Source organism: Lissotriton helveticus, chromosome 3_1 (assembly GCF_964261635.1).
Source record: "Lissotriton helveticus chromosome 3_1, aLisHel1.1, whole genome shotgun sequence".
Lineage (NCBI taxonomy): Eukaryota > Metazoa > Chordata > Amphibia > Caudata > Salamandridae > Lissotriton > Lissotriton helveticus.
Genome location: NC_136061.1, coordinates 1968480741 through 1968501591, shown reverse-complemented (window position 1 = coordinate 1968501591; position 20851 = coordinate 1968480741). Strand labels below are relative to the sequence as shown.

Sequence of the window (20851 nt, the reverse complement as noted above, 5' to 3'; positions counted from 1 at the left end):
GCTGGGGGTGCACTGTTTTAACTCACAGGTCTTCGCACAGAGCAAAGGAGAAATTCCTTGAGCATATGTTTCCTGTTCCCTCCAGTGTCCTTAAGCAGGAATATTGCATGTCCCGAAGCACTTTCTTACTAATTGAGTGAGCTGGGGTATGCACATTGTATCATGGCCATTTAGTCAGAGACAGGAGGTACCTAGGAAGAGGGTAGGTGCCAGGTAAACTTGTGGATCATTATGTAGCATCCTTATGTGTGTTGGTAGCCATATGGCAAATTCCACCATGATACACTGGTTGAATAGTTGTTGCTGAGACAAATAAATATCCGTAAGAGAAGTTATTAATTAGGACCTTGACATTGGAAAGGGCTAAAGACATTGCAAGCCAACTAGAAGATATTCTTTACGACCTACAGAGAAGAGTTCTCTGTAGGCCATAAAGAATATAAGAGAGTTTACAGGGTCAAACGAGGACGTTTTTTTTTTCTTTCTTGGCCGTAAGTTCTTTATTGCATCAGTTAAAAACGCACAATATGTGTTACCTAGGGGTATCTTACGAGTTTCAAGAGACTGTACAAACAAATTATTTCACGTATCAACCAACGTTGTATTAGTAAATCTAAAAAAAGATCACACAGCACTCTTGTACGCAGAAGTTACTACATCAAAAAATACCAGGCTTCTCATCAGTCTTGTTTTGAGACATCACAAGTCTTCTTAAAACATTTGTTTTTTTAATTGAACATTTTTAATGGGAACATGTTAGTACAAACAGTTCAACAGTAACATCGAGACACAATGAAAATATTGATCTACAAGTGTGCAGGGTAACCAGCAATAGTCTGCATCATCAAACCCCACACCAGACAATAATTCTAAAAAAGAAAGATTCGTACAGAGGCATGTTACCTCACAGCATCAGTCATGATCTATAGAAGTACGGGTTCCTCCACGCGCCCATCAGTCAAGCGTACCAGTGTATGTAAAGGACTATTAGCGTGAGTTTAATGGTCTGAGGTGGCATGTGTCAAGCCATGGAGGTAAGTAACTAGCGGTCACCAAATGTCATGCGGCCTACTCTCTGGCGCCAGAATTCTGTCAGTTGTGTCTGACAATATGCAGCGTCCGCAAGCCAGGATTTGGGCATGAGCGCCGGTTTCCGCCTCCAGTGTATTGCCACTATATGCTTGGCAAAACCAGTAGCATCGCCACCAGGCACCAGCAGTCATCAGGGATTTCTTTAACATACCCAAGTAGGCAGAGAAGGGGATCAGGTGTGATAGTAGTTGAGGTAATTTCGCTGATAGTCTCGCAAACCTCCAGCCAGTAGGAAGTCACTTTAGGACAAGACCAGGCCAAGTGCGTGAAAGTAGCGTCAAGCGCCGAGCAGCGTGTGCAGCCTGTGTCCGCACTAAGGCCCATTTTGTGCAGTGCCAAAGGGGTACGTTAAAGTCTGAAGAAATTTGAAGTGAATCGGCCTCAACCTATAATTGGGGGAGAGTCTTTCTGTCTGGTTGCAGCAGTATTGCCATTGCTCAAGTGTGGGGCAGTCAAGCAAGTCCACCCACCACGCGCTGCGCGCACCTTAAGTATTAATAGATGAAGCTGCCATAGATAGTGAATATAATGTTGTAACAAGTTTTCGATGCAAGTTAGTTGTCTGTATGTATTCTAGCGCAGCGTTGTTGGGGGGTGGCGCCGGAAATGTGCTGTTCACTTTTTTGCATGTTGCGCATATCTGGTGGTACAGCAGGCTATCTAGAAATGTTGGTGTTGATGTGTCAGTGTGTTCAGGGTGGAGAAGGAAGTGGCCTTCTGGACATAGGTCCGCATTTATGCAAATTCCTAGTGCCTTCACGCAACGCGCCTTCCTTTATTTTGTAATGAGAGGAAGGCAAGATTCTCGGCGATTTGCATGGATGGGGCTTATAGGGTGTCTGTACCCATGTGTTTACGGAGACCCACCCATGCCCATCGGAGGCATTCGACTGTATTGATTTCTTTTCTGGGGTTTTTATAGGGCAGAAACAGCGCCGTGCTGAGCGGCCAGGGTGAGGTCAGATCAGCCTCTACCGCTGAGTGCAGCTGGAATGGTGAGGAGCGAAGCCACAAGTACGCCTGAGCGCAGTAGGCGTATAGTTTTAGATTGGGGGCGCCAAGTTTGCCACGTGTGAAAAGGAGCATCAGGATATCACAAGCAATTGGCGGCTGGCGGCCCGCTCAAGCCAGAGAGATTATGTTGGATCTCAACCTATTGAAGGATTGCATCGTGAGAAGGAGAGGTATGTTTCAAAACGAGTAAAGAAATTTTGGTAAAATTTAAATTTTGGCAATGGCGATGCAGCCTGACAAGGAAAGCGGAAGTTTATTCCAGGTTGGAATTTTAGCTTCTAGCCATTCTATAGCCCTACCATAGTTCGCAGACCAGAGTTCATCTGTATTTTTACTGAGCCAAATGCCCAAGTATTTAATCGGCTCGTTGCCCATTTAAGCGGGATCTCGGTGTAGCAAGGTTGTGTTTCATCCATAAGAGGAAATAATATGGATTTGCTCCAGTTAATGTGGATGCCCGAGTATCTGCCGAAACGTATGACTTCCCTGGTCATGGGATCTAAATTCTTATGTGGCTGACGAATGTATAATGCGATGTCTTCAGCATACGTGGAGGTAACCAAAGCACGGGCGGAGAACCCAATACTGCGGTGAGTGTGATGTTGCCGTAGCCTAGCAGCAAGGGGCTCCATGGCAATGGCGAAATGCAGTGGTGAAAGTGGGCATCCCTGCCTTGTGCCTCTGGTGATCATAATGGGTTTGGTGATCTGTCCGTTAAAGTTTTATGCACGCAGTAGGGGTTGTGTATAGCAGTCTAATCTTCCGGATAAAGCCCAAACTGAGGCCGAGGCAGGCCAGAAGAGAGAACAGAAAGGGCCACTCAAGGGAGTCAAACCCCTTAGTGGCGTCAAGGAGCGCCGCTATTGCGGTAAGGGTGGTATTAATTTGATGCATTACTGAGAAAATAGTTCTGAGGTGGCACGGCCTGGGATAAAGCCAGATTGGCCTAGACTTATTATTAGCGGCATGAGGGGAAGTGATCGATTTGCCAATACTTTGGCCAGTATTTTATTGTCCGTGTTAATGAGAGAGAGAGGGCGATAGGAGTCGCAAGATGTTGGCGGCTTATCTGGTTTCAGTATTAGAGTGATGAGTGCCTCGTGTAGCGACGGGGGAAGGCGTCCGCCTTCAATGGATTTGTTATACATTTGCACTAAATGTGGGATTAAAATTGGGGCGTATTCTTTGTAAAACGCCGGGGTAAGACCATCTGTGCCGGGTGCCTTGTCCGCTGGGAGTCCCGTAATGACTTGGGTGATTTCATCATTTGTGAATGGAGTGTCAAGATATTCGCGTTGAGCTGGACTGAGCCATAGGAGCTCCACCGAGTCGAAGTATTGTTGTAGGGAGTGTCGGACCTGCTCAGATCCTGCGGTGTAGAGTTGTTTGTTGTTTGCGGTGATTGTTTTTATGATGTCATCTGGCGTGGTAATTCTATTTAACAACAAAAGAGTGACTTAAACGGTGCTATAATAATAATTTTCCCAAAGCAACCAAAGAAAGAAATATTTTCTGTTAACCAAACCGTACCAAACACAAAAAATTACCTTATTTGTAAAAAGAACCCTCACTCACCAACCTAGTGGTGACATGCTTCAACATAGGGTTCCCACTGGAGGAACCGAATGTCCTTCCAGTGTGCTGCAACGCCTGATTTACAGCGGAGCTGGGTTTTTTTTGTGAGAAGAATGTTGTGCTCAGGTGAAGTAAAAGTGAATTTAAAAGGTAACAGCTGTACCCTAAGTAATTTTATTAGAAGGTCAATTACTACCATTAAAAATATTGTGAGTAGGATACTCAGAGGTCTATTTCTTTGAACCTCTGTATCCTTAGCAAGTGTAGGTCGACATGTTTCAGCTGTTTAATGCTCCAATTAGCGCAGCTTTCTTCAGGACCAAAAGATATCTATCCCCGGTGGTCCATGCACGCTAAAGCGTGTCCAATCAGTGAGGATATTTATGTGAAAAAAAGGACTAATCAATACGCATCCGCCACCCGAATGTTAGTTTGTTCGGTCGCGATGCGGAAGTAAAAAAGGATCTTGTCCATGTCACGTGTCTGACGTCAGATTGCATGCATCTTGCGTTCGCCTTAAAGTGATAGGCCCGCTATTTGCCCCCAGTAGTTCTGGCCATTTGATGTTACTATGAATACAAATGTCCATTTTACCAATCATTAAGTAAAAAATGGAATGCCAATGGTTTTATGTTAAACTGCAATTCCCGCGGACAAACATAGGGGATAACCATGTATGTTTGACAGCCACTTAGTATTAGTTATGTTGCGCATATTAAGCAAATGATAATATTATTATGCCTCAAGCACACAAAATTAGCTGTTCTAGAGGGGGTCTCCATCGTATTAAGTGTTGTTGTCGATTGTGACAATGTATGCTGAACATAAACTGTTAGAAGGAACAAAAACCCTTAGCAGAGGGGTGAATCTCCGGCCTCTGACTGCAGCTATCCTATCCCACCCTCCTCCCACTGCTACCCCCCAATCAGGTTGAGAAACATTCCCCCCACCACCCTAAAACAACAAAACTAAAAGGAACAAGAGACCAGTGGGATTCATCCCGATTGGGAGCAAGGGCTCAGCCGGACCATCCCCTGTCCGAAGGCGGGGTGACCGAGCGTGAGTGACCGAGAGCGATAGCAAAAGGCCCACTAGTCTCAACAAGTAACGTCAGAAAAAACAGCAGGCTATATACCCCCGGAGGTCAGCAAGTACAGTAAAAGAAAAAATACTAATCATTGTCACATAGGTGGCTATTTTCACCTTCCAGCGGCAAGGAGCGGGAGCGGTCCTTGTTCATTTGCTTTGCAAAGGCTACAGCCGCCTTGAGGTCCGTGGAATAGCGGGGTTTGCCCTATGTATCGATTTGCAACTTGGCCTGATACAAAAGGGCATATGTGATATTAAGTTGCTGAAGCAGCTGCTTCGCCGGCAAGAATTCCCTTCTGGCGTTTGGACATTTAGAATAAAGTCGAGGTAGAAAGCGAGAGTGTTGCCCTGATGTCGTATTTTTTTCAGCTCTCTCGCTTTCCTCAGGATGGCGTTGCGATGCTTAGGATGCAGGCGATGATTGGCCTCGCCGCACCCCCCGCGGGTGGCCGAGGACCCAGAGAGCGGTGGGCGTGCTCCACTATGAAGCATTCAGATAATGCTGAACCGAAGAGTTCGCGGAGCATCAATTCTAGGTAGTCCTCCACTTTGTCCATCGCTGTGGACTCAGGAATGCCTGTAATGCTCAAGTTGTTCCTACGGGAATGCACTTCAAGGTCCTCGTTCTTGGCGCGTATGAGGTCCAAGACCTTGCCCATCTTGAGCAGTTTCTGCTGTTTCTCAGCAACGGCATCTGACACACGCGCCTCCAAGAGCGTGATTCGGTTATCTTGGGAAGTCCACGCGTTGTTTGACCTGATCCAGGCGCAGTGCCAGATGATCAATTTTAGAGTCGATTGTCTTCCGACTGGTTTTGACTTCCAGGAGTAAGGTTTGAATGTCCTCGTCCTGTACGGTGGGAGCCTCTGTTTGTGTGGCCTGATCTCTGGTATCCTGCTGCGCTTCGCCGCCAGGGCCTGGGCGTCTACCTTCAAAGTTCAATTTAGGCTGCTTCTGATCAGTTTTCCCTATCTCGACCAAGGGGTGGAGTCGCCGACCTGGGGTGGTTCAGGTAGTGCACCTCACAAAAAACAGCATAGGATCCCCAGGAACAGGCCCTAAGGAGGTGGATTTCACACAAAGCTTTGTGCAACCTGTAGTTGTAATGCTCAGGGATGCTATAAGGTGCGGCTGCCACCGAGCACACCACCAGAACTGAAGGTTGCAGGGACAACCAGTTTTTGCTTCAATGACAGGCGATCTTTGTCACGGGGCGCGTCTTTTCGTCAAATCTTGGCGTCCCCCAGTGCGCAGCCCCACGTGTAGTCCCAAAAACTGGCCTGTGATGCTGTTCCAGGTTTCAAAGCATGTATCAGATCTCCACTCTCTACCTAGATGGTTGCGGCGCTCCTCCAACGTCAAGCCGGATCGAAGGGTGGTGCCCCTAAGGCACTCACCAGCAAACCCCAGCAGTCAGTGCAGAGCAAACTTTAGGCAGGCCAGAGCGCTCACCCTGCAGGTAGCGTCACGCCAATTCAGGGGGGGAGCAGCAGGGTCGAATAACGTGTGCAGGCCACAAATGTAACTGCAACCGAGCACCTCCACAGCACGCCGGCAGCATCAACTTACAGACCGGCTGAGCAGCTCACCTCAAGTCCATGCAGCGCCAGTCCGGTGAGGTTGGGAGGAGCAGAGTCGTTGGCCGCAGACAGGTCGTCGTTGTCCCCCTAGCAGCAGACGGGGCTCTCCCTAGAGGTCAGCACATCGCCGATCCAAGGCGGGACGGAGATCTCCTTTCCAGGCCACACCGCATCAGCGCTACAGGGTAGGCAGCAAAGTCGCAATAGATAGGCAGGCTGAAAATGACGCTAGGCAGGCAGCCAGGCTCCTCACTGTCAGGAAGGGACCCTCTGGCTTGACGCCAGGCACCTCACCGTCAGGAAGGGACCCTCTGGTACCAGCGTAGGCGTTCCGGCCACAGCTCTGCCATAGCAGGGTGCTGTTCAGCTCGTAGCAGCGTTCACCTAGCGCAGGTAAGATCCGCCATGCCCAGGCAGGATCCTGTATCAGGAGGCCTCATCCAGGATTTCGTAGCTACCATAATCGACCCCCCGAAGCCCACCCGTCTCCCGGTGCCCGCGGGGGTCGACACAGGCAGGAGAGGAATGGCCGGCACCAACCGGCAGGAACAAAGCCGCAGTCGGCCCCTCAGCACTCTGCCTAGCCAGTCTCCGCATCCATGTGGCCTGCCGTATTCGGTGAGCCCTGCGGAGGACGTCGCTCGATCACTTTCCGGGGCAGCTCCACTTTTGGAAGTAGATTGGATTGGACTACGGAGTGACTCACTCCACAGGCAGGTGTTTCAGGCCGTTTTGACAGGCCTAATTTCAGGATAATGCCGGATAATTCTAGTTCGGTCGGCAGAGCTCACTCAAGGTGAAGCCATCTTGCCACCGGTGAGACCTCGCCCACAAACAAGAGGAAGTTTAGTGGGACAACTGCACGTAAGGGGAAGGCTATAAGGAAACATTTGCCAAGCACTCCTGTTTGCTGGGAATATGGGTTTGTATTTCACCGTGACACTGCTAGGCACCAATGTCTAGCTGTCCTTCAAACAAACCTAAGGGCCATTGTGGCTCTTTTGCCAGCATATGCAAGGCAAAATGATCATAACAAACATAAAGAAAGGGCTGAATGAAGTAGAAAATGTCTATAATGAAGAGGACACTGAGTTTGTTCTCCAATGATGTGGAATAGGGGTGAAATATGATGCTCCCTTATGTGAAGTGAAGATTGTGCTTAAAGGGTAATGGCTGGCTCAAGATCATAGTACAACATTATTAGAGATGCCATGAAGCATACATATCAGGCTGTATTACTGAAATAGGACACATGGTGAATCACCTATGTATGGAGTATTTTATGAAACCACCAGAGTTTCAAGGTATGGGATCCAGGGCCAAAGTATCTGTTACTAAGGATGGAGGATATTTGTTAGGTAGGCAATGGAAAAGAGAAAATGGATTTAAAATAGAGCCCAGTCACCCGTACCAGGTTTTAAGTGTGGTGGTTCAGAGAAGTAGAAAGTGTACAAGAATTGAAAGGAAAGGCTCTGTGAAGTGTTTATTGACAAGTAGGGAATGCTAAAAGATTTTAAGCATAAGATGCTTCTCAAGAATGGATGATTCCTAAAGTGCCCAAAGGGCAATGGCTTTGAATGACACCGGAAAGGTATGGTGTCAAAATAATATAATCAAAATGTAATCTCACAGAAATATTGCATTCTAAATATCGTTAACAAAATTATTGCCCCACTGGAGTAGTTAATAGAAAATCTACACCACACAGGACGATATTTTGTAAATTATACTTTACACATGATATTTCTGCCAGACTCAATTTTTGCTCTTGATAGCCTGACCTAATCCACTGGGAGAGGAACTTAACCTAGAACTAGACGGGCTGCCCGGGCTGCCCAGGTACGAGATAATAAAGGAACAAGAGGCTTCAAAGTGGATAACGCCTGTGGTTTTGGCAACGAAGGCCAATGTAAAAATGTTAATGCATGTGGTTCTTGGAGTTGTAAACGCTTACATTCGGATAGACTGACACCCTTTGCCAGACATTAACAAGATGTTAGCCAAGCTGAGGAAAGAAATAGCTTTCTGAACTATGGACCTCTTCTCTCCATACCGCCAGATGCCACTGAGTGTAGATTACAGACTGTTTACTTTTATTTCCCCAGAGTGGGTATATATAGGTTTAAGCCAATACCTTATCGATTAGCCTCTGCATCTGCGGTATTCCAAATATCAGTGCGTCAGTCGTTTAAAAACATCAATATCATAACATATTTTCAAGATTACGGTCTTGCGCATGGAAATATTGTTGCAGGTCATAACTTCCTAAACATTTTGATGGAGAGGTTCGATCACAAAGGGAAATAAATGCAGTCTGCAGGTGGCTGGTGTTGATAATTTGGGGCAACATATTAGCTCTGAAGGGCTAAACCGCAAAGAGTGCCTTGTAAAAACAATTAAAGATGTGCAAAGTTCATGAAATAAAGATCAGTTGCACTCTTTCCTTGACTGGCAAAACATTACCCAATGTTCATTGCAGATGTTGCAGAGAAAACACCAGATTTTCATAACTTGATGAAAACATTTTTCTGAAATAGGAAATGTAAAGAAAATGCTTAAAGTGAAGGGAGCTCATTCCTGACCCTGGATGCGACATAGGCGAAGGCCCTTACGCCTGTTGTGGTTCTGCGGATGCGGGGTCTCTGCTAGGGCAAGGTCGGCGGAGCGTAGGTTGCTTTTGGGTACGTGGAAAGAGATTATTTCGATGAGGTATTTGGGTCCGATGTTGTGGAGGGATTTGTAGGCGTGGCTGAGTAGCTTGAATGTTACTCTCTTCTTGACGGGGAGCCAGTGGAGGTCTCGCAGGTGTCTGGTCATGTGCTCATGCCGTGGGTTGTAGAGGACGAGTCTGGCTGCGGTGTTCTGGATGGTCTGGAGTTTGTGTAGCCGGGATTTGTTGATTCCAGTGTAGAGAGCGTTTCCATAGCCCAGCCTGCTAGTTATGAGCGTGTGGGTGATGGTCTTTCTGGCTTCAGTGGTAATCCACTTGAAGGTCTTGCGGAGGAAGTTGAAACAGGTGGAGGCGACCGCGTTGATCTGGCGAGTCATGGAGAGGGTGGAGTCTAGGATGATGCTGAGGTTACGGACGTGGTCCGTCGTGGGTGGGTTTCCGAGGGCGGAGGGCCACAGGGTGTTGTCCCAAGTGGTGGGGGAGGGTCCAAGGACGAGGACCTCTGTCTTCTCCGGGTTGAGCTTTAGGCAGCTGTTGCTCATCCAGGCTGCGACGTCTTTCATCCCTTCCTGGAAGCGGAGTCTGGTGTGTTCGGGGGAGAGGATGAGCTGGGTGTCTGCCTAGGATACTATGCTGAGGCCATGCTCTTGGATGAGGGTGGCGAGGGCGGCCATGTAGATGTTGAAGAGCTTGGGGCTGAGCGATGATCCTTGGGATACTCTGCAGTTGATCTCCGGAATCGGAGAGGAAGGGGGGGGGGGAAATCTGATCCTTTGGGTTCTGCTGGCGAGAAAGGAGCGGATCCAGTCGAGGGCTGTTTCTTGTATGCCTGCATCGTGGAGTCTGGCTGCAAGAGTGCAGTGGGAGACGGTGTCGAAGGCTGCGGAGAGGTCTAGCAGGATGAGGGCAGCGGTGTGGCCCTGGTCGAGTAGCACGCGGATGACGTCGATGGCGACAAGGAGGGCAGTCTCGTGCTGTGATTGCTGCGGAATCTGGACTGGGAGGAGTCCAGGAGGGCTTTCTCTTTGATGAAGGTGGTCAGCTGGGGGTTGACGAATTTCTCTGGAACTTAGGCTGCGAAGGGATGGAGAGGGATGGGCCGGTACTTTTTCAGGTCCGTCGGGTCTGCTGAGGGTTTTTTGTGGAGGGGCTTGACCTCGGCCCGCTTCCAGTTATCGGGAAAGACGCCAAATTCGAAGGTGGCGTTGATGGTGTGTCATAGCTCGGGCACAAAGATGGCGGTGGCTCTGTGGAAGATGAGGTGGGCAGGGGTCCGTAGGGGCTCCTGAGTTGGTGCTTTTCATGATCGTGGTGGTGTCTTCGGTGGTGACTGGTGTCCAGGTGGTGATGGTGGGCTGACTGTCATTGCTGGAGGGGAGGGCTATTTCTGGAGTATGTTTGCTGAAGCTGTCGTAAAGGGACTTGATTTTCAGGTGGAAGTAGGAGCCGAGTTTGTTGCAGAGGTCCTGGGACGCTGTGATGTCAGTTGGGGTTTGGTGAATTGCTGGATGATGCTGAAGAGCTCCTTTGAGTTGCTGGCGTTGGCGAGGATTTTTTTTACGGACGAAGGTCCTCTTGGTGGCCCTTATGAGATGGTGGAATTCTGTCATGGGGTATTTGTAGGTGGTCTGGTCTTCTGTGGTTTTGCTGTTTCTCCATCGTTTCTCAAGACGTCTGCACAATCATCTGGTTTCTTTGAGGTCGGTGGTGAACCAGGCGGCCTTCCGGGGGCATTGTTTGTCGGGGTGCCGGAGCGGTGCGAACTTGTCTGTGCAGCTGGTGATCCAGCAGTGTAGTTCCGTAGCTGCAGAGTTGGTGTCGAATTTGGCGGAAGGTGGATTTGTGAATGAGGGTTGAGTTGAGGTGCTCCCCTGTGACTTAGTACCAATTTCTTCGCGGCGGCCTTGTGCAAGCTTGTGTGCGGTTGGGATGCTGAAGGAGATGTGTACACAGTGGTGGTCTGTCCAGAGGGGCTGCGAGGTGTGGCTGAAGTGGGTGTTGGTCCCTCCTCCGAAGATGGGGTCGAGGGTGAGTGTGTCCGGCCTTATGGGTGGGTGTGGTGACGAGCTGGTTTAGTCTGAGGTTGGCGAGGTAGTCGAGGAGGGCGGTGGATTCAGGGTCACTGTGGTTGTCAAGGTGGAAGTTCAGGTCTCTGATGAGTATGTAGTCCGTGGAGGCGATGGCGTGGGGTGCGATGAGGCCGGCAATGGCAGTGGCGAAAGCAGCACGGGTCCCTGGGGGTCTGTAGGGGAGGGTGCTGCAAAGTGTGGTTCTGGTGCTGGTCTGGATCTGGAAGTGGAGGTGTTAGATGTTAAAGAGGGAGTCGCTCGAGGTGGAGGGAGCTCTTGTGCGCGATGGCAAGTCCTCCACCTGGGTGGTGGGGGCGGTCCTTCTTCTGGATCTTTTGTGGCGACGTTTGTCCAGGTTTCTGTGAAGAAGGCGGCGTCTGGCGAGAGGGTGTTAAGGAGGTCCCAAATCTCTCCAGCGTGTCTGTGCAGGGAGCGCCCGTTGAGAAGGATGCACTTCAGGGCTTCATTGGGGTGGGCGTTCAACTCACTTCCTCTTGATGGGTTATGTACTAATCTTACATGTGTATCTTTCATCCAGGCAAGTATTATCCACAGAGCAGTAGACTGGTGAAGAGGTGTAACAGGGTGTTACAGAAAGAATTATAATTAGCGTTGCATGTTGGATTAGACAGGAGAGCAGCTGTAAAGCAACTGATTTGGGTATATTTTCCTAAAGCAAATGGGGCTACTGGAATAACCTTGTATAAGTTGATGTAGGGTGGGAAAAAGCACATCCTAAGCAGAAGCAGTGCTGTATTATGATGAAATTATTGGGTGGTGATGTTAGGAGAAATGCATTAAGCTTGGTATCCTGGGCCAGGGCCAAGTTGCTATAGAAATCAGGAAGGGACAGAATAATTTCTCCAGGCTTTTGCAGGTGTAAACCCGTTGGTAGAGATGTGGAGGTATCCGGAGAAAATGTATGGCACTTGGAGAAGGTGGTACAAATGAATGGCACTTAGAGAAGGTGGGACAAATTCTCACCTGTGTGCTTGCAGCCATTGTGAGAAGCCACTGACTCAACATCGCCTCCTACGCCAATGACACCCAACTGATTCTCTCCCTCACAGACGAACCCACAGCCACCAAGAGCAACTTCCACAACTGGATCAAGGCAGGCTCCACTTGGATGAAGGACAGGTGCCTCAAGCTTAACTCTGACAAGACCAAATTCCTTATCCTGGGCCCCTCCCTCTCCAACTGGAATGACTCTTGGTGGCCAGCAGCGCTTACCACACCCTCAGACCACGCACAAAACCTCAGCATCATCCTGGATTCCTCACTCTCTATGAACAGCCAAATCAACGCAGTTTTGTCATCCTGCTTCCGCACGCTCCGCCTGCTTTGTGGATCCCCATGGAGCCCAGGAAAACAGTCACCCATGCGCTCGTCAGCAGCAGACTTGACTATGGCACCGCACTCTACGCCGGCACCATCCAGAAACTCCTCCAAAAAACATCTACCTGTCAACAAAAGAATCACCTTCAAGCTCCTCATGCGCACCTACAAAACCCTCCACAACGCTGGAACTGCATACCTCCAGCACTGCCTCACCTTCTACACTCCAGACATCTCCGCTCCACCCAACCGGCCCTGGCCACCATCCCACGGATCTGCAAGACCACGGCTGCAGGAAGATCCTTCTTCTTCTTCGATGCAAGGACTTGGAAGTCTTTGTCTCTGCATCTCAGGCAATCACCATCACTGCTGCAATTCAGGAAGGACCTCAAGACCTGGCTCTTCGACTGAGTTGCAGACCCACATTATTTGGGTTTCCATTTTGTGTTGGATGACTGTTTTGCATCATGTCTCTCTTTTTCTGGCATTGTCAGTGAAATGTGGCACATCTTTCATGATGTTTGCTTTATTCTAGGGGCAGAAAATTGTGTCGATATTTTAGTGCTGTATTTTAATATATACACGATATATTCCGTAACAGTATCTGGGTATGTGCCTTAAGATTGACTTATGATGGAATGACTTTCTGAATAAACAATCATTGATGATGTTATGATTGCTTCCAATGCCATTGTTTCCTATAAACCGAAGAATATTATTGTGCACTTTCCAAGCATTCTGCTTTGTATCACGTGGAATGATCTGAGAATTCTGGACTGCATTGCAATTGCTGAAAGTTCCCTTCTTCTCCTGTATCTTTTTCCATTAAATCTACTTTTAGCTTTAGTCCTTTCAGATACTGCTTCGGGTAACAGGTGGATGGGCATTTCAAAGCAGTGCATTGTAGCCTAGGGTGCGACCAGGTTCTCTGGATGTATTACATGGTGAGAACTTTTAAGTGCAGGAACAACAAATAATTCAGGATAACCAATGCTTCCGTTATTTGCTTTCTCTTCATCTTATCTATTAATTGCTTCCTATCTTCCCTGCTCTTTCCCCATGGATCCTATTTTCCCACCCCTTTCAATCCGTTCATTTTTTCCTCCCATAGAAGCTCCTGTTGCTCTCCATGTTTCCGTCCTTAGAGTTTCAGCTCTATTCTTCTTGAAGCTTCTCCTTTCCTCCAACCCAGTCCGCTGTCCCTATAGAACTGCTTCTCCCCTTCCATTTTCTGGGTCGTCTGGTCATCTTAGCCCCCTTCCACTTCATTGGATGCTTCTGTAAACTTATGTAAAATATATTCATATGTTATAACGTGTTTAAATTGAAATACAGTGTATTTCTTTCCTAGTAGAACTTGTTAAGCCAGTATAATAGCCATGACATTTTAAGCCAGGCATTTACTGACGTGATTGTTTCTGAGGTTGCTGAATGTGGGACTGGTATACTGTCTAGATCTTAGCAACAGTGAGTCCTCTTGATGTGTCTGATAATCACAAAACTTGTTTTGTAATACTGATGTAACGTTTTCTCTTTGAAGGAAAGAATGGGACCAGTACCTTGTACCTGCAGACCATCCTGGTGGAACCTGCGTTCCTCCTGGCTGGGTTCTACCCAGCCTTCCGACCAGCGACGCGTGGACAGCTGCTGTTGGACAGACAGACTGATGTGCTTGTTGGAAGCAGATATCCTTTTGCAGATCCTAAACAGTGGTCTTATTGCCATTTGTTGTGGTGCTCATTGCAGGACAGAGCAACCTCTTTGTTCTACACCTTTGTGCTGGGGATCAACCTGTTTAAAGACTGATGCCTTGACAGACCATCTCTATACAGCCAGCATCAGAGGAGTTAACTCTCTTTGCTTAAGAAAGGTGGTGTTTCATTTGCACCGTTTTTTATATTGAATGATATGAACACTGCAGTGTTGACTCCTCCACTCCCCAAATAATCTTTTATAGTATAAAAGATTAAATTGAGTTCACAGATATCATATTTCCACGGGAAAGAAAATACTGAATTTATTCATATTGGATTTTGGTCAGTGTTGTTTTTCTTTGACAAGAACTAAATGTAATCCTATTGATATGTATTTTCGATCACCCTGGATGAAGGGCGATAGTCTTTATACGTGGTAACATAAATGTACAGTAAGATCAAATAAACCAATTAAAATGCAAAAGAAAAGTTGTTGGCTGGGGAAAAAAAGCTTTCACCGATGTTAGTTTAGAAGGCCTATCCAAAAGGCAATTGCATAGTGTCTACAGGACAACCTTAAGCCAAGGATAGATAGGTTAAGGAGTGTTGCAAGTACTTACACCCCCTATTGTGGTTAAGACATTGGTGGAAGAGCTGTCACATCTACCGGTTGTCCCTTAATGATATGGCTGACAGGTAAAGAGTCTCTCAGACTGAGTTCTGGACCTTGTTGACCGGTATATCTGTGTGTGGCTTTTTCATCGTGTTGTATAAAAAATAGTAAGCAAGCCTTGATTGACAAACCATGCCGCACCTTGATCTGTAGATGAAAATCAAAGCTTCTGTGAAGTTTGCTGTATGCTCTATTGCCGCCACCAGAATCTCACCCATAAAGCATTGACTGAACCAAATAGCTGCACAGTATTGGAGGAATGGCAGATACACATTTGTCTCTAGTAATATTTGAAAGAGAGACAAGAGATTTTGGTGGCACTCGAAGTGGTACACTGAAAAAGTGATGTGATGGGAACTTTGCAGTTTTTTGGTTCAGTGAGTGCTTCATGTGTGAGATTTGGGTGGCGATAATAGAGCATATGGCAAACTTGTATATACTGAAGTGGGGGAATTCCTATAACCCCCAAACTCCCATAAATCTATTTTGTTTTCATCTTGTTCCCAGATTGTACAGCTTCTTGCTGCTCACCCCTTTTAGACCTCCTATGGAATCTTCTCCTTTAGCTTCTCATCCATCTTGTCGATGCTGCTGTAGAAGGAAAAGAATGATGGGGTGTATGTCCACAAGTTTCAGGAACAACGTTTTTTTTTAACCTCGGGTAGTTGCCGCTGTCAAAACCTATGGCACACCCTGCCAATAATCTTTTGGAACCGCATTTGTGCGTCTGTGTGTGTATATAACTTTTAGTGTTCAATCGAGATTCTTCATGGACTCTGGTTGCTGGAGAAAGGGAACTAAATTGTGGTCTAAGAATCTTGCGCTTAAGCCAAGCCTCTATTAATGTCATCCATGCCCATCTGGAGGCTGCGTCTGCTAAAAAGTCCTTGTTTTTCCATCCAAGTTTTTGCTTTTCCGTTACTATCCATTCAAGTCATTGTCATTAATTCACCCCATGCATTATGTTTGTTTACCTTGCATAGTGTATATTTGGGGGTTCTGTATTTGGGCCTATGTTTTATCTTGGATCTGGTAATATCATTGCCTATTCTGTGTTCACCTGTGACCAGAACAGTGGCACCAGATTTAAAGAAACCTAAATATACAGCTAGACTAATTATCTCATTTCAAAGGAATGACTAAAGAAGCATGAGAGTTGGTCCTAAGGCTTATGAAAGGACCATTTATTTATAAAGTTTTATATAGCGCGAACAAGATCCCGAGAGATATCAGAGCGCTTTACAATAGGATGGAAGGAAGGACATAAATGCAATATCGACATCACAAAAGAATAAGAAACAAGAATGATCGCATAATTACAGGACAATTAAGTCAAGGAGAGTAATACAATAAGGCCTTGCCCTCATTTTGTGCTGGCATCGCTTGGACAAACTGACTTCTTTAGTCAGTGCTTGGTATTCAAGTTCTCCTTTCATTTTGAATGGATGTGCGTGAGACAGCAGATATAAAATGTTATCCTGGTCTCTCAAGGTACATTGTAGTTCTCTAGATTGATGCAATGTGGTCAAATCTATTTTTGATAATATGAGTCTGGTGTGAAGAATAGCTTTGATCTGGTTAAACCACATTACTTAGGATAGTCTGTTTGGCATCTGCAAACTGCATAGGCATAGTCCTGAAATATTGGAGGTTGGTGCTCAAAATTCAGAAGATCCCTGAAAAATATGATCTGGTCTCCTCTCACTTGAGTATCTGGAATTGTTGGCAGCCGAAGATGTAGAACTCGAGATGTGAAGCTAGACCCTGGAACAGATTACTTGATGCATTAGATCAAGACACTAGAATGAACTAGTTATAGCACAATAAGTTCTTCTGGTACTCTGAAACACTGAAGATCTGTTCCTGCTGATATAATTTTTTTCCTCTTTTTCTACATTTGTGCTTCTGTGGCGAACTGCTCAGTGGGGACTAAGGGAGTGTTTGGTACAGAGGGAGTCACAAAGGGATTATGATTACTCCATTACATAACTTATTTGTTGTGTTTCCTTGATTTCCTATAAAGAAATGTCAGTAAGTCATAAACAAAAGCACAGGTGCACCACAAAATACCAACAGCGAAGTTAATTCAAATCCGAGTATGACATGAGAGAAAGCTCTTCAGTTTTGATTTCTTTATTCTGTTTTGAAGTAGAAAAGACAGAACAGCCGACACGCTTCGTCCCAACTTGGGACTTCTTCAGTGCAATTTAGGAGTAGTACTTCATGTCTTTATGTGTAGCAGAGACGGTAATCGGTACGCGCTATGCCTCATTGACGTCCTCCATACAAATATAAGAAGGGTAAGTCCAAGGTTCTCAAGACGAAGGTATGTAATGAATAGAGCTCGTAGGTAGATGAGCTCTTTCAAAAAGGATACAATGGTATAGCTTCACGTGGGGTCTATGGTGGTGTTGGTCACAATATTATAAAGTGAAGATAAGCGAGCAGCTACTCAATAAAACTGGTCTGATGAACCACTGTTCCTGTAATCGAAATCCAAACGCTTGAGGAAGTAAGGACCGCGTGTCTTAATTCTAAGTATATTTATTCTTGAGTCGTGATAACTGTGGAAGGTAGATGCCCCATCCGGCATAAACACCAGGCTCTAATAGGCAAGAGGGGACAAAAAAATGGGTCGTAAGGGATGATTACGGCCAGAGAACACGGTTACCTAGGACGCCACAAGTACCGGCAGCCCGTCCAGCAGCTCGAATCTTCACTTTATAATATTGTGACCAACACCACCATAGACCCCACGTGGGTGACTCTTCGGTCATCGAGGCCCTGTCGACGCAGCAAGACCCAGACGACGCTACGATGGAACGAAGCCCGTTCAAGTACTGTCCCGTGTGCGGTTCGAAATACCCACACATCGACGTGCATCCTGTATGCAACAAGTGCCTGTCGCCGGACCACAACGAGGCCAACTGTATGGCCTGTTCCAAATTCAGGTCGAAATAGACGCTCAAGATTCGGCGCGTGGCGCGCCTCGAGGCCCAGCGATCAGCACCAGCGCCGGTCGACATCTTTACAGACCCCAAAGCAGACGAGCAAGAGCTTCACCTGCAAATCTCACCTTCATCGGCGGAGGTCGAGGCCGACTACGGGGAACCCATCGAGGGCCTGGACCTGTACGAAACCGTCGAGGAGGTAGGGGACGACGAGGAAGTTTATGGGGCCGCGGAAGATAGCTCAGAGGAAGAGCTATGCCCCGTGCGTACAATTACTAAGGCTCAGGTCACGGGATCGCCACTCGGCCTTACCCACGACCCTACTCCTCGATCCTCGGCCCGCCTCCTGGCCCGGCTACGGACACGACTACGGAGCCTCCATCACACAAATCGAAACCGAAACCTTCGGAATCGAAACCTACAAAGATGGCCGACGCACCATCGAAACTGAAGACGTCTGGGACTGCATCAGCGCCGTCGTCTTCAGAGGCCTCGAAGCCAAAGAAGGCTGTCGATCAGGCTAAGGTACCGAAAGGGGCCAAGGAGACCGGCTCGAAGAAGGTCGTCGAGCCAGTGTTGTCTAAGGTGGTCGAGCCGAAGTCGAAAAAGACTGTCGAACCTCCTTCAGCGACGACTGCCGCCCCAACAGGCACGCGGACAGTCGAAACGGCGTCAGCAAAGGGCACCGAGCCGAAGTCTGGAGCCCCTACGTCAAAGGTCAAATCCGCTGCTCCAAAGTCAGCGACGTCGACGACTAAGACCGGGACGGGGGACCGGAACACAGCTGTCGAAGGTGCATCCGCGCCTCCGCCGCACAAAGACATATCGTCGACGCATGGCTCTTCCCCTGTGGATGGGCAGAGGTCGTCGGTCGGCTCGACGAAGCCATCCGCTTCGTTTACAAAGCAAGTCACGGACTCCCTGAAACGAATAAGGGACAAGGCGTCGGAGCAGAAAACACACTCGGTGCCGAGGCAGAGTGTTCCACTGGACAAGACTCCGCTGCCGATACTCTACACTCTACCGCCAAAGGTGGCGCCGAAGGCTTTTGCCCCTCGTACGGTGACCGAGGAATCAGTGGCTCAGCTCACGGGAGGTTTTGGTCGACCACCCTTGCCTACCGAACATTCAGAGCAGTTTATCGACACCGACACGCGTAGATTAACCCTCTATAAAAGGAAAATTACAGCACAGCCTGTAGAATCCTATGTCATACCTCTAAAAAAGAAAAGGCCTGCACCAGACACGCCGGACCTTGTTGAACCCATCCCTCAAGGGCCTGGGAGAAGTCCTACACCTTCACCCACTGGATCCAATGGGGATGAGGGTGACCAAGATGAGCAGTTTAACTTCCCGGAAAATACTGACCCTGATGAGCAGCAAGAATCATGGATACACTCTGGTGATCAGGGGGACCAACAGCTGGTCAGTGACCCACATCTGTATGGTGTTAAAACTTCTCCCACTGAAGACTCTGCGGCATTTAATGCCTTAATTGAAAGGGCAGCTTCAAACCACAAAGTAGAGATGCATGCCGACCCAGTGGAAGTTGACTTTTTATTTGATACTTTTTCGGCATCAGAAAAAACGGTGAAGACACTTCCAATGCTTAAGGGGGTTCTCAAGCATGCCACAGACATTTTCAAGGAACCCACCAGAGCCAGAGTGGTGAACCCACGTATTGAAAAGAAGTACAGGCCGGCGCCTGGTGACCCTACCTATATTCGAGGACAGTTGCCTCTAGACTCTTTGGTGGTCTCCAATGCCCGCAAGAGGGCAAATTCACAGACAACGGGTGAAGCTCCTCCCCCGGACAAAGAGTCTAAAGTGCTGGAGGCAGGGGGCAAAAGGGTGGCTGCGCAGGCAGCCAACATATGGAGCATTTCTAACACTCAAGCCCTGTTAGCCAGGTGTGATAGGGCGCACTATGACACCTTAGAGCAGCTCTTACAACACCTTCCAGACCAGTTTAAAGAAGGAGCTGAGATGCTGATACAAGAGGGCAAGCTCATTTCTAACGCTGCGATTAAATGTGCGCTAGATGTCGCTGATACAGCAGCAAGAGCAATAAACACTAGTGTTATGTTAAGGCGTCAGGCATGGCTCCGCATCTCAGGGTTCAAGCCTGAGATACAAACGACTATCCTCAACCAGCCTGTCAATCCAGACAGACTGTTTGGCCCAGAGGTTGATACCACCCTCGAAAAGATAAAAAAAGATACTGAAACGGCTAAGTCCATGGGGGCGCTTCAGTCTCAGCAATACAGAGGGAACACTTTTCGTCGCTCAGGTGCACGGGGTGTTGCCAGAGGACACTTGGCACAGCAGTCGCATTTCAACAAGGGAGGCGCCCAGGCCTCGTACCCCCAACAAAATAGAGGTGGTTACAGAGGAAACAGCGCAAAGGGCAGAGGCAACAATAATTCCCGTTCCTCCGCTGCCAACAAACAGTGACTACCTGTCACTGCCCCCCGACCATCCAACACCTGTCGGGGGGGGGGGAGACTCCAGCAGTTCCTGCCAGTCTGGACATCCATCACCACAGACAGGTGGGTCAGGAAACTTATCCAATACGGCTACTGTTTAGAGCTAACATCCACTCCACCCAACATACCCCCAAGACACCGTCCTATGTCAGCAGAGCACTTGCACTTATTGCAGCAAGAAGTCCTGGTGATGCTGCAAAAAGGCACTATAGAGCTCGTGCCGGTGGAGGAAGAAGGCACAGGGGTTTATTCCCTGTACTTCTTAATCCCAAAAAAGGACGGCTCGCTCAGGCCCATTCTAGACCTACGCCCCCTCAACCTCTACATACTCTCAGAACATTTTCACATGTTAACACTACAGCAGGTTCTACCATTGTTAAACCAGGGGGACTTCCTCGCAACCTTGGACCTCAAGGATGCTTATTTTCACATACCACTCCACCCGTCCCACAGAAAGTACCTCAGGTTCACCATACAAAACAGGCATTACCAGTTCAAGGTCCTGCCCTTCGGGGTGACCACTGCCCCCAGAGTGTTCACCAAGTGTCTGGCGACCGTGGCGGCGCACCTCAGGAGGCAAAACATACATGTCTATCCTTACCTAGACGACTGGCTCGTT

General features: G+C 47.9%; 2 protein-coding genes across 2 annotated transcripts in view; both read left to right on the top strand.

Annotated features, from left to right (window-relative positions):
* Positions 1–14611, top strand: part of PDCD7 (programmed cell death 7) — a 103912-nt gene extending 89301 nt beyond the window's left edge. The window contains exon 5 of the mRNA XM_078683086.1: positions 13969–14611. Coding sequence (XP_078539212.1) covers positions 13969–14095 — 127 coding nt within the window. The 3' untranslated portion in view covers positions 14096–14611. The remainder of the gene's footprint in view (positions 1–13968) is intronic.
* The window catches only part of UBAP1L (ubiquitin associated protein 1 like), a 195949-nt gene continuing 189359 nt past the window's right edge, over positions 14262–20851 (top strand). The window contains exon 1 of the mRNA XM_078683087.1: positions 14262–14298. The gene's annotated coding sequence lies outside the window, so the exon portion shown is untranslated. The remainder of the gene's footprint in view (positions 14299–20851) is intronic.